General features: G+C 55.3%; 4 protein-coding genes across 4 annotated transcripts; 2 read left to right on the top strand and 2 right to left on the bottom strand.

The window, feature by feature from the left end:
- Positions 1-294: 294 nt before the first annotated feature.
- Positions 295-3,353, bottom strand: CkaCkLH20_00416 (c-1-tetrahydrofolate synthase; the record flags this gene model as incomplete). The annotated part of the gene is made up of 5 exons (XM_038883136.1): positions 295-403; positions 458-2,985; positions 3,045-3,082; positions 3,145-3,165; positions 3,230-3,353. 5 exons carry the CDS (start codon positions 3,351-3,353, stop codon positions 295-297), a joined length of 2,820 nt encoding a protein of 939 aa, XP_038751841.1.
- A 1,668-nt stretch (positions 3,354-5,021) lies between these two features.
- Positions 5,022-6,321, top strand: CkaCkLH20_00415 (eukaryotic translation initiation factor 3 subunit 2; the record flags this gene model as incomplete). Its single annotated transcript, XM_038883135.1, has 5 exons — positions 5,022-5,071; positions 5,196-5,676; positions 5,732-5,848; positions 5,900-6,124; positions 6,178-6,321. The coding sequence occupies 5 exons, from the start codon at positions 5,022-5,024 to the stop codon at positions 6,319-6,321; spliced, it is 1,017 nt and encodes a 338-aa protein (XP_038751840.1).
- Positions 6,322-7,980: 1,659 nt separating this feature from the next.
- CkaCkLH20_00414 (uncharacterized protein) lies at positions 7,981-8,781 on the bottom strand (the record flags this gene model as incomplete). Its single annotated transcript, XM_038883134.1, has 1 exon — positions 7,981-8,781. The coding sequence occupies one exon, from the start codon at positions 8,779-8,781 to the stop codon at positions 7,981-7,983; it is 801 nt and encodes a 266-aa protein (XP_038751839.1).
- A 964-nt stretch (positions 8,782-9,745) lies between these two features.
- On the top strand, positions 9,746-13,316 carry CkaCkLH20_00413 (chromatin remodelling complex atpase chain isw1; the record flags this gene model as incomplete). Its single annotated transcript, XM_038883133.1, has 4 exons — positions 9,746-9,832; positions 9,930-10,097; positions 10,163-13,129; positions 13,182-13,316. 4 exons carry the CDS (start codon positions 9,746-9,748, stop codon positions 13,314-13,316), a joined length of 3,357 nt encoding a protein of 1,118 aa, XP_038751838.1.
- Between the last annotated feature and the right edge of the window lie 88 nt (positions 13,317-13,404).

Raw genomic sequence — 13,404 nt, 5'->3', positions numbered from 1 at the left:
AGAATCCGCGAACCCAATGAGACACAGGATGTAAACGATCGCGAATGTCTTGAATAGTCCCTTCTATTCCAGGTTAAGTACTCTACAAGCCGAGAGCAGGTATCATTGTTGAACAGATGCTAGTCTTCTTTCCCTTATTTTCCCCAGCGCCATTTGTTGAAGAAATGCCACCGGAATGCCGCTACCCTTACCCACGTAAATCATGTAACCTCTAATAAACCGTCCCGAGGCGCCTCAGAAGCCGGATGCCCGCACCGAATGGGCGGCAGGATTTTCCCGTATCTCGTAATCCGGTTAGAACAAGCCGTCAATCTCGCCCGTCTCGGTGTCGACGTCGACGTTCAAATAGCCTGGGGCCGTGGGCAGCCCCGGGATGGTCTGGATGTCGGCGGCGAGCGCGTACCTGGATCCATGTTAGTATTCGTTTCTGGCTTCAGGGGGAAGGGGGGTGACTGACAGGTAACCCGCACCGGCGGCCATTCTGACGTCCCGCACGGGGACGGTGAAGCCGGTGGGCGCACCCTTCAGGTCGGGGTCGTGGGAAAGAGAGTACTGAGTCTTGGCGACGCAGATGGGCAGGTTGCCGAAGCCCTGCTTGGTGTACGTGTCGACCTTCTTCTGGGCCAGCTCGCTGAACTCGACAGCGGCGGCGCCGTACATCTTCTGGCCGATGGCCTCGATGCGCTCCTGGACGGAGCCCTCGAGGTCGTAGAGGAGCTTGAAGTCCTTGGGCTTCTCGCTGGCGGCGATGACGCCCTTGCCGAGCTCGACGGCGCCCTTGCCACCCTCGGCCCAGTGGTTGGAGAGGATGGCATCCTCGGCACCGGCGGCGATGGCCTCCTCGCGGATGACTGCGATTTCGGCGTCGGTGTCCGTGACGAACTTGTTGATGGCCACGACGACGGGGATACCGTAGGACTTGGCGTTCTCGATGTGCTTGCGAAGGTTGACGCAGCCGGCGCGCAGAATGTCGACGTTCTCTTCCTTGTAGACGGCGTTGAGAGGAGCACCGGGGGCGATGGGGGGACCGCCTCCGTGGACCTTGAGGGCACGGACGGTAGCCACGACGACGACGACGTCCGGCACAAGACCAGAAGCGCGGCACTTGATGTTGAAGAAACGCTCTCCACCCATGGTGAAGTCGAAGCCAGCCTCAGTCACGACGAAACCAGCCTTCTCAGAGTGTTCCTCATCGGGCTCAGTACCGACGATCTTCAGGGCCATCTTGTCAGCCAAGATGGAGCTGTTGCCGACACTGATGTTGGCGAAGGGACCGGCGTGCACAAACACGGGAGTTCCCTCCAGAGTCTGCATGAGGTTGGGCTTGATGGCATCTCTCATGAGAGCAGTGAGAGCACCGCCGGCACCAAGATCGTCGCAAGTGACGGGCTCGCCGCTCTTGGAGCTGGCGACGACCATGCGGCCGAGGCGCTCACGCATGTCAGCCAAGCTAGTGCTGAGGGCAAGGATAGCCATGCACTCGCTTGCAACCGAGATGTCGAAACCGGTCGCGCGGGTGTGGCCCTTCTCAGTGGGGGCGACGCCGACGTTGATGCCTCGCAGATGTCTGTCGTTGACATCCAGCACGCGTCTCCAGGTGATGGTCTCAGGGTCGATATCCAGGCGGGCGAAGCGGCGGATCTCCTCCTCCGTCAGGTCGTCGGGGTTGGTCTTGTCGATGCCGAGCTTCTTCAGGCGGCGGAACATGACGGGAGCGAACTCCTTCTTACCGTTCTTAGCAGGCACAAGACGTCTGAAGAGGGGTCCGTCCTTCTGAGTGTTCTCGTGGAACATGCGAGTCTCGATCGCAGCGGCGAGAAGGTTGTTGGCAGCGGTGATGGCGTGAATATCACCAGTCAAGTGGAGGTTGAACTCATCCATAGGAATGACCTGGCTGTAGCCGCCGCCAGCAGCACCACCCTTGATACCAAAGGTAGGACCTTGACTGGGCTGACGGACGTTGGCGAAGGTAATGCGGCCCAGGTGAGCGCCCAATGCCTGGGCGATACCCATGGTGGTGGTCGACTTGCCCTCTCCAAGGGGAGTAGGGGTGATACCCGTAACAACAACGTACTTGCCGTTGCGACGATGGTCAAGGCGCTTCAGAAGGCTGAGGTCAACCTTGGCCTTGTAGGCTCCGTAGGGCTCGAGCTCGTGTGATGCGATGCCAACCTCCTTCGCCAAACGAGTGATCTGCTTGGGGTTCTGGGATCTGGAGACTTCGATGTCGGAAGGGACGGGCTCCTTCAGGTGGAGAGGAAGAGGCACAATCTTCCTCTGCTTTTCTCTCTCGAAAGCCTGGACCGCCGAATCGATGACGTTGTGCATGAGCATGGCGACGGTCATGGGACCGACACCACCAGGGACGGGGGTGATGTGAGAAGCGACCTGCGAAGCAGACTCGAAGTCGACGTCTCCTACAAGACGCTGACCCGACTTCTTGGAAGCATCGGGGATGTAGTTGGTGCCAACGTCAATGACAACAACGCCGGGCTTGAGCCACTCGCCCTTGACAAAGCCAGGCTGGCCAATAGCAGCGACGACGACGTCGGCAGCCTTCAGGTGGTCCTGCAAGTCCTTGCTCTTGGAGTGGCACACGGTGACAGTCGCGTCAGCGTTACGGAGGAGGTAGCTCACAGGGCTGCCGACGATATCGCTGCGACCAAGAACGACAGCATTCTTGCCCTTCAAGTCAACACCAGCCTCCTGGAGAAGGACCATGACACCCTTGGGAGTGCACGGCACGAAGGGAGGGCGACCACCCCTCTTCGCCAGCTCGCCGATATTCCTGGTGCCGAAGCCATCGACGTCTTTCTCGTCCGAGACAGCAGAGGTAATAGTGTACTCGTCGAGGTGCTTGGGCAAAGGCAATTGCACCAGAATGCCGTGGACGGCGGGGTCATCGTTGAGGCGGTAAATGCGGTCAAGGAGCTCGGGCTCAGAGATGGATTCGGGGAAGTGAATCAATTCACAGCCAATGTTCGCCTGGAGGCGAAAGTCAGCTTCAAACGTCACATTGCCGAGCTCAATTGAGAAGTGTTTACCTCCTTGGCGGCCTTATCCTTCATGCGCACATAGGTGGCTGCGGGGTTGTGAGCATCGCGACAAATTTCATGGTGGGGTAGAGATGGCGTCGCAGCATACCAGAGTCCGATCTATCGCCGACTACGGACGAGCTTCGTTAGCCTTTATTTCTCAGCTTCCCAAGAGACCAAAGAGCCAAATTTACCCTGAATAATCTTGAGACACGGTTGGAATCTGGGATTCAGCTTCTGCTTCTCCAGAACGTCGCTGGCCAACGTCTCCCGGATCTTCTTGGCGACAGCGGTGCCGTCAATCTTAGTTGCGACCATGGCGGGCGATGTAGTTGCGAAAGACCGATAACAGTGACGTCTGTTCGAGGAACCCAAGGTCCTTGCGGTAAATGGGCTGGGAACGTGCCAAGAAACCAGAGAAGCGGTTCGATCTCTCAATTGTCTGAACGTAGAGTCGGAGGTTTGTTGGGAGGAAAGTGTAGAAGTTGAGATGTTCGCCGCGGCCAAGACAGTTTGAGTGTGAGCGGCGGGAGCACCGAGAGGGAGGGGTGAGGGATGACGGCCAAGCTCGGGAATTAGCGCCCTGCAGGACCGACGGTCTGATGGATACACCTGGAGGCCGGTATCAACCCCGAGGGACAGCTTCGGCCGGGGGGTTGCGGGAGCCTGTGCAAGTGAGTTTGGTACAAGCACCACGGCTCCAGTTGGAGCCAGTGTAGATGCTGCTTCAGCTACAGTTTGTAGTCTGGAGAAGCTGGAGAAGCTGAGATTGGACGGTTCTGCGTGCAGGCGACGATAAGTCCAATGCGGCCAGCGTTTGCCGTTCAGACGGCAGAGTGAAGGCATCTCGGATCTGTATCCGAAGCCTCGATCCTCAACTCCTACTTAGTCCCCCTAGGCCCCCTTCGCCCTATGGCGCGCAGCTGCAGGCTTCACGCGAGCCAATCCTCCTCCAGTGGACCTAAGCGAGTTCTCTGACTCTTGGATCGTGTGTACGATGAGTCGTGTGTGACTGATAGTCGACTCCCTGATCCTGGCTCTATGCAGACTTTGTTCTAGCAAAGCCAACGGGTATCGGGATCAGCACTTTTGGGCAGGTCGAAACCTCGGACTCCTATCCGAGGCCCGCTGGGAGCTGATAAGTGCGTGGCCGCCGGCTCCAGGTATTAGACAACACAATGACACAGGCTGGCCGTTGGTTGTTGTAACAAGTCAAATCTTGTACAAGTCTCGTTTGTGGATGCTGAACGAGGTAGTTGTCGACTTTTGGAAAGCCAAAGACTCTTGGAGTCTAACCAAATAACAAAAAAGGGGGCAAGTAAATGGTAATGTACAGCAACGGCAGAATTTTGCCAGTTAGTGGTGGCCTGATCCAGTCGCAAAAATCTTCATTGCCCAACTCAACGGCGATGGCGGAAATTGAAGCTCGAAGCAATGATCCGATGGACTCTAGGACGAGGCGGAACGTCCCGGAGATGAGGGTGAGTCACCAATGAATCGGACTGCCAGAGTGAGGTCGTTGTCGGCGCTGCGATGGGCGATGAATAAGGTGTCAATCACCATCAGAGAGCTCGAGGAGCTTCCTTCGATGACTCCATGGAGAACAGCTTTGCCTGACGTTCCCTGTAGCGTGGCGGACTGGACGCGCTAGACTCAGCAAAACAACGCCTCATTCGAGTGACTCAACCACCAAAACTGCCACAACAGGACCACAGCTCCCTGGAACTTTGGAGCTCAGCGAAGCTGGCCCGTGCTCGAGGCGAAGGCGGTGAATACTGCTCACCCTCTGGCGGCAGAATTGTCGCGGGGGAAAAAGTGCGCCCCACACCTGTGCACCGAAACCCACAATGTCGAGTTGAAGGGCAAAAATTCCACGATCCCCGACGACATCGCAAGCCTTTAAAGACCGACGTCCCCTGCCGCAAAAACGCCCCCCGTACAGCTGCCCCCGAGACCGAGAATCGCATACTCCCGAAATCTGTCAATATGAGGCCCATTCTTTTGGCAGGCCACGAGCGTGCGCTCACCCAGATCCGGTACGTTGCGCGACGCTTTTCGATTTGAGGAGGGGGGGGGAGGGCTTTTTCCTCAGCTCTTTGTCTCTCGGCAAAGAGGGGCTGCATTACAGCTTGCTAACTCGTCGCGTCTCCCCAAATATAGTTACAACAACGACGGTGACCTTATCTTCTCTACCTCCAAGGACCAGCAGATCTGCGTTTGGTACGCGCACAATGGCGAGCGTCTCGGTACCTACCACGGCCACGTCGGTGCCATCTGGACTGTCGACGTCGACCCCACTAGCACCATGATCGCCTCCGGTTCCGCCGACAACACGATGCGCCTTTGGGATATCAAGACCGGCAAGAACCTCAAGACCTGGGAGTTCCCCACCGCTGTCAAGCGCGTCGAGTTCAGCGAGGACGGTACCAAGCTGCTCGGTGTCACCGAGAAGCGTATGGGTTACCTCAGCAACATCATCGTCGTCGACATCAACCCCGACCCCGAGGCCGAGCAGAGCGACGAGCGCGTCCTGACCATCGTTTGCGACGAGAGCAAGGCCACCGTTGCCGGCTTCAGCTACCTCACCAAGTACATTATTGCCGGCCACGAGGACGGTTCCGTCTCTCAGTACGACGCCAAGGTGGGATATATCGATACGCCTGCCGGAGGGGAACGTCTCGCTGACTGGATCATAGACTGGTGACCTCATCTACAACGAGCCCGTGCATGAGCTTAACACTCCCATCACGGATCTCCAGTGGTCGGAGGACCGCACCTACTTCATTACTGCCTGCAAGGACAAGACTGCCAAGGTGAGATATCTGTTAATGCAACGGGGAGAACCAAACGCTGACCCACGACAGCTCATCACGGCTAAGGACCTTGAGGTCCTCAAGACCTACGTCTCTGATACCCCTCTCAACAGCGCAACCATTACGCCCAAGAAGGATTTCGTCATCCTCGGTGGTGGTCAGGCTGCTATGGATGTCACCCGTACCTCGGCGAGACAGGGAAAGTTCGAGGCCAGATTCTACCACAAGATCTTCGAAGACGAGGTCGGCAGAGTCCGTGGTCACTTCGGTCCTCTGGTAAGTCGGCGAGCCACGCCCGGTATCGTATCTCATTCACTAACCCGTAAAAGAACACTGTCGCCGCAGACCCCACCGGCAAGGGCTACGCAAGTGGAGGAGAGGACGGTTACGTTCGTGTTCACCAGTTCGACAAGGGCTACTTCGACTTCATGTACGAGGTCGAGCGGGAACGGAAGAACCGACAGGAGAACTAAGACTTCGGTTTTTTCCAAGAAAACACAAAAAGGGGCCTTTTTTCTCGTCTTCTTCGCGGCTTGCATAGTACGGCGTTTGGGAAATCTTCTGGGGGATGGTTAGATTGGTTTGTGTAAAACCTAGGGCAGTCCGCGAAACAGAAAGACTGGTGGGATGATATCTCTTCTCCCCTGAGCGGGAGACCTCGAAGATTTTGAAGAAACCAAAAACGGGGTAATGATGAGTTCTGACGCTAGTTTCAACGCAATACGGTCATGATCTGGAAGTGCTGTGCCCTGGTTATGTGAACTATTTGCTCACTTTTGCTTGCGTGACATATGTGATCTCACTTGGCGCACTTGAGTAGGGTCATTTTCGTGACGCACGATCGATATCTTCTTCGCGTTGAGTAAGCTCTCACATGACGTCTAGTGCATGAAATCCTGCCCGACTGCCTCGAGCATAAATAACTGCCAAAAATACGGCATTACTTCACCTCTAAGTTCACAAAAATGCAAAAATGAAAGGGACGAGACTCGAACTCGCGCGGGTTGCCCCACCAGGAAACAGATGTTAAGCTGACCTTAACCTGGCGCCATAACCAACTCGGCCACCCTTCCGGATGTACTGATTCTTAGAGAACCGGATGTTGCGGATCTTCGCCGGTGAAGATTCAGATAAGGCCAGCGTGGTGGGGTGGACGATGATGGTGGGGTGGCAGCAGGGCACCGTTGGCCGGCCGGGAAGTCCCAAGTTGACCGGGGTCGGGCCAGTTGTCCAAGACCGTCTTAGACAACGGCAGCCGTTTGAAGGGTGGCGAATGAGCACCCGGATGAAAAGAGAATCCCAACATTCCCTGGTCCGTTTTCATTCTGAAAAGGGTCGAAGATGTTGCTATGTAGTCTGACAAGACCGTTTACCTCTGGAACGTGGCCAAAAACTTTGGTGATTCTAGAAGTTCGGGCTGAAATTAAATGGTGACGTGAAGCGTCCAGCGGATTCTAATGGGTGGGGCGGCCGGCGCACCCCATGACTCTTCGACGAGCCGGCAACTCTGAGCTTAGTTGCGCAAACTGAGTTTTTGGTTGAGGGATTTCCCAGGTGTTTGGATGAGACCCCTGGCGCTGGCGACTTGGGACGAGGCTGAAGTTTGCAGCGGGCGAGTCGTTCGCCGTGAATTGAAACATGTTTTGACTGTTTGCTATGCACTGTAGAAACCTATGTAGCTTGCTTATCTAACATACTGAAACATGGCACTTCCTGGATCGCATTCGGAGTTTTGACGCACAAGATTCATGGGACATGGCATTGTGTATTATGTGATTGCGTCTGTCAAGTCATCATGACAGCTACATTCGTGATGATGTAGCCGCCATTGTTGACAGTGGATATATTTGATATACGTAGCTATGGACATGGACTAGCTAGCCGTCCCTTATGGCATCATCGCGAAAACTGTCCTGAACCTAACACCGCCCATGCACCTTCATAAAACCAATCAACGCCGCTTCGTGATGCACTCTATGCTTGTATCCCTTTCCCTCCATGTTGTGCGTCGATGCTCGCTCAATGCCCCGCCACAAGTTGCCCGAATCGTTGCATGCAAAATCTAGCCATTCGGAATGTCTATATTTGCCGCCGTAGAAGAGAAAAGGAGCCCCGACGGGCGCTCGTCTAGATCATGTGTGGCGAGAGCGTTTCGGTCCGCCGCCAAACATGTTCTTGTCCAGGCTGCTCAGGTCGAAAATCTCGGCGAAGTTGATTTTACGCTTAGATCCGGCGCCGCGGCCCAAATTGTTCCCTTGCCTTGTCGCCGAGCGGGGCATGTTTGCCGGGTGGCGTGGCCTTGATGATCGGGATGCCGTGTTTATGTTTGTCGTTGAGTTGTCATGTGTACGAGAGTCCGACAGGTCGAGGTTGGCAAGGTTGAGGTAGGCGTCTTGTTGAGGAGGTTGAGGCGGCCACGGGTGCGAGGATTGGAACGTGAAAGTGTCCTGAGTAGGGACCGTAATGGGCATGACCTCGGGTTCGTCATCGGCCTCGCTAGATTGAGGGGCCATGGGAGCCGCATCCGTTGTCATCTGGTTCTCCTCTCGCATCTGGGTCTCGCTGTTCGATCGATTCAGCTCAGGTGAAGAAGCAGGTTCCGGCTTCTCCGCCTCGTCGTCGCTTTCGGTGTTCTGAGAGTCCCTGCCCTCCAGTTGCTTGGTTGCCCAGCTCCGAATCCTCCAGCCGTCGCCGTCGCCCAGCCCGATTTTCTCTTTGTCGAGGAACGCCAAAAGGTCGTCGAGGCAGTCCTGATATCCTTCCTGGCGAGACTTTGACTGAGCGGCCGCGGATGTCTTGTAGAGCTTCGTCACGGACAGGGCGGCGGCCTTGAAGGCATCGAGGAGCTGCTCGGGGGAGTCATTTTGGGCAGCCTGCTGCTTCGCTGCCGAGGAGCCGGGCAGGGAGGTGTTGAGGCTTCGCATCGAGTCCATGGTGTATTTTGCCGAGTGCAGATTGACTTCCAAAATGTCAGCAGAAAATCGAGGAAAAGGAAGTGGAAGTCCCGCACCTAGCGGTGTATGTAGTTGATGTTGTCGGGTAAACAAATCTTGATGTCGCGGGTGGGGTCCAAACGGGGTCCCCAAAAGCGTCGGTTGCGACGATAAGGTGTGGGTGCAGCGACGTCGACGTCGAAAGGGCTGCGATTTGCTGGGTCTGATGCAGGGGAAAGACGAAAAGGTGTCGATAACGACAGCTTTGTAAGGACGATTCAGTATCAAAAAGGCGGCGATGAAAGATGCAGGTGTTTGTCGACGGAGGAAGTCAGCTCTACCAACCGACCGACCTTCCCAAAGGTCGACGTCGCCGCAGAGCACATGACACTGGAAGCGGCACTAACCGGACAGCCAACAGCACCTGCCACCTGCAGCGCTTCTAGGCGGTAAGGTACCTGGCCCGATTGCGCTGAGTGCCCAGTGCCCGGGTGGCTTTGACGTTATCCCCTCGGTCAGTGCGCTAGTTCTGACCGGCTGGTCCAATCACTGCGGGCCCCCTGCTGGCTTTCATTTCGCCTCCACTTCCGCCGTCTCGGGCCTCCAGCTCCACTATTGAAAGGGCTGTCGGAGAAAATCTCTTCCTGCCCGTCCAACTGGCCGGCGCCGCATGGAATCACTTTACCGTACTGGAGCTTGACACGGGTGAAAACGCGCTAATCCTGATTAGATTTGTCTCTACCGGCGGACGGATCCCACCTTTCCCTACGACTTCTAAAAAACATCTCCAGGCCTTCAATCTTTGCGCCGCAACACAAGCATTCGAACATTTGGCCGAGCGCTCCTTCTGGCACTTCAACTCGACACAAGCTCCGAATTTCAAGCATACCCGTTGGTACTGGTCTGCGCGACGAATTTCCACGAAACGCGTGTAAGTCGCGTAAAGTGATTTACGGCCATCAAGATGGCGCCTTCACGCTCAAGAGCTGCCGCGGTCGATACCGACGCGTCAATGTCTGACGCCCCAGAGACCCATCATGCGGAAGATATGGTACGTTTGATTCTATCCCGTTTGCCCTTTGCCTTGGTCTACCCAACAAACTCGTCTGCTGCCTACAAACGGAGCCTTGCAGCTGACATGCATCTAGGAAGTCGATGAGACTCCAGACTACACTGATTCAGACACCAATCCGAACACCACCGCTAGCAGCGTTGCTGGTGAACCCACCGGAGACGGCCGTAAGAAACGTTCTGAAGCGAACCAGCTCCGCCGGAGCATCTTTGGCAAGAAGCATGATAGGTTAGGCGAATCCAAGGTAAGTCTGGCGCAATTCTGTCAAATACCAAGTCCCCCGTGATGCTAATTGATGATTTCCAATAGGAGGAGGATAGCATTCGCCGATTCAGATACCTTTTGGGCCTGACAGACCTCTTCCGCCACTTCATCGAGACGAACCCCAATCCTAAGATCCGAGAAATCATGACCGAGATTGATCGACAGAATGCCGAGGCCTCGAAAAGCAAGAAGGGCGGTGCGCGTCAAGGTGGTGCGAGCAATGAGCGGCGTCGTCGGACCGAAGCCGAGGAAGATGCTGAGCTTCTTCGCGATGAGAAGCACGGAGGCTCCGCCGAGACGGTTTTCCGAGAATCGCCCCCTTTTATCCAGGGAACTATGAGAGATTACCAGATCGCCGGTCTCAACTGGTTGATTTCTCTCCACGAGAACGGCATTTCTGGAATTCTGGCTGACGAGATGGGTCTCGGCAAAACCCTGCAAACAATCTCGTTCCTGGGCTACCTACGACACATCATGGACATTACCGGCCCGCATATCGTCATTGTTCCCAAATCAACGCTGGACAACTGGAAGCGAGAGTTCGAGAGATGGACACCCGAGGTCAAGGTTCTTGTGCTCCAGGGTGCAAAGGAGGAGCGCCAAAGCCTCATCAACGATCGCCTGGTCTCGGAGGACTTCGATGTCTGCATCACGAGCTACGAGATGGTCCTGCGCGAAAAGGGACACCTGAAGAAGTTTGCGTGGGAGTATATCATCATCGACGAGGCGCACCGCATCAAGAACGAGGAGTCATCACTGGCCCAGGTGATCCGTCTGTTCAACTCCCGAAACCGACTTCTCATTACCGGTACACCTCTCCAGAACAACCTTCACGAACTCTGGGCGTTGCTCAACTTCTTGCTTCCCGATGTTTTCGGCGACTCGGAAGCCTTTGACCAGTGGTTCTCCGGCCAGGATCGTGATCAAGACACAGTTGTGCAGCAGTTGCACCGTGTGCTGAGACCTTTCTTGCTTCGAAGAGTGAAGAGCGACGTGGAGAAGAGCTTGTTGCCCAAGAAGGAGGTCAACGTTTACCTCGGCATGTCAGACATGCAAATCAAGTGGTATCAGAAGATTCTCGAAAAGGACATCGACGCTGTCAACGGCGCAAACGGAAAGCGCGAGTCCAAGACACGCCTTCTCAACATTGTGATGCAACTGCGCAAGTGTTGCAATCACCCTTACCTGTTTGAGGGTGCCGAGCCCGGCCCGCCGTACACCACAGATGAGCACCTCGTCTACAACGCTGGCAAGATGGTTGTTCTTGACAAACTACTGGCCAGAATGCAGAAGCAAGGAAGCAGAGTTCTCATCTTCTCCCAGATGAGTCGTCTCCTGGATATCCTTGAGGATTACTGTGTCTTCAGGCAATACAAGTACTGCCGCATTGATGGTTCCACAGCACACGAGGACCGCATTGCCGCGATTGACGAGTATAACAAGCCGGGCTCCGAGAAGTTCATCTTCCTGCTCACTACAAGAGCTGGTGGTTTGGGCATCAACCTAACCACAGCCGACATTGTCGTGCTTTACGACAGTGACTGGAATCCCCAGGCTGATTTGCAGGCCATGGATCGCGCTCATCGTATTGGCCAGACCAAGCAAGTTGTTGTTTACCGTTTCGTAACGGACAATGCGATTGAGGAGAAGGTCTTAGAGAGAGCAGCTCAGAAGCTTCGCCTGGACCAGCTGGTTATTCAACAAGGCCGAGCCCAACAGGCAGCCAAGGCCGCAGCCAACAAGGACGAACTCCTCTCCATGATTCAGCACGGTGCTGAGAAGGTGTTCCAGAGCAAGGGCGCTACTGGCTCGTTGGCTGCCAATGGTGCTGATATGGACGAGGACGATATCGACAAGATCCTTGCCTCTGGCGAGTCAAGAACCAAGGAGTTGAATGCCAAGTACGAAAAGCTCGGAATTGATGATTTGCAGAACTTCACATCCGAGTCTGCTTATACATGGAATGGCGAGGACTTCAAGACGAACAAGAAGGATATCGGCATGAACTGGATCAACCCGGCGAAGCGTGAGAGAAAGGAGCAATCCTACTCCATGGACAAGTATTTCCGGCAGACAATGTATCCCCCTAAGGAGAAGGACAACAAGCCAAAGGCACCGCGAGCCCCCAAGCAAGTCCCCGTCCACGACTACCAATTCTATCCGGACCGCCTTAGGGAACTCCAAGACCGCGAGACTGCCTACTACCGCAAGGAGATTGGCTACAAGGTTCCCCTCCCTGACGGTGATGAGGATAAGCTTGAAGAGCGTGAGCAAGAGCGGGCTTTGGATCAACAAGAGATTGACGACGCGACACCACTGAACGAGGAAGAGCTAGAGGAGAAGCAGCGCCTGTCACAGCAAGGCTTCGGCGAGTGGAACCGTCGTGACTTCCAGCAATTCATCAATGCGTCGGGACGCTATGGCCGCAACGACTACGAGAGCATTGCTGAAGACATTGACAACAAGACCGCGGCCGAGGTCAAGCAATATGCCAAGGTGTTCTGGCAGCGCTACACGGAAATCGCCGACTACAACAAGTACATTAAGGTTATTGAGGACGGCGAGGAGCGTATGCGCAAGATTGAGCATCAGCGGAAGCTGCTACGCAAGAAGATGTCCCAGTACCGCGTCCCCTTGCAGCAGCTGAAGATCAACTACTCCGTCTCCACTACGAACAAGAAGGTCTACACGGAGGAGGAAGACAGATTTCTTCTGGTTCTTCTCGACAAGCTGGGCATCGATTCTCCCGGCCTTTACGAGAAGATGCGTGACGAGATTGCGGAGAGTCCTCTCTTCCGATTCGACTGGTTCTTCCTCAGCAGGACACCTGTCGAGCTCAGCCGTCGCTGCACTACCTTGTTGACGACTATTGTGAAGGAGTTCGAGGACGTTCATCCCACGAAGAATGGTGTCAATGGCAAGACGAAGAGAGAGGCTGACGATGAGGAGAATGACGAGGATAGCATTCTCGGCATGGCTCCCGCCAAGAAGAAGACTAAGAACGGCGTCAAGGTACGATATGCGCTGAAACCCTCGGAATGAACACAACTAATAATGCACGCAGAACAAGGCTCTGGACAACGTCAAGTCTGAGGTCGGTAGCAAGAACACGTCCGCAGCACCTTCGAGGGCATCGAGTGTCGCCTCCACAAAACCCACTCCCAATGCGAAGAGCAAATCCAAGGGCAAGAAGAAATAGACGGTCGGGTCAGCTACATGATGACACAGGGGTCTTTGTGGGTAAAGCTTTGCCGGATGGAGGCAGTGATAGAAAATGGCGTTTGGTC

The sequence above is a fragment of the Colletotrichum karsti genome (assembly GCF_011947395.1).
Source record: "Colletotrichum karsti strain CkLH20 chromosome Unknown Scaffold1, whole genome shotgun sequence".
Classification (NCBI taxonomy): domain Eukaryota; kingdom Fungi; phylum Ascomycota; class Sordariomycetes; order Glomerellales; family Glomerellaceae; genus Colletotrichum; species Colletotrichum karsti.
Note: the sequence above shows the minus strand (reverse complement) of the source record. Positions and strands in the feature narration are given on the sequence as shown.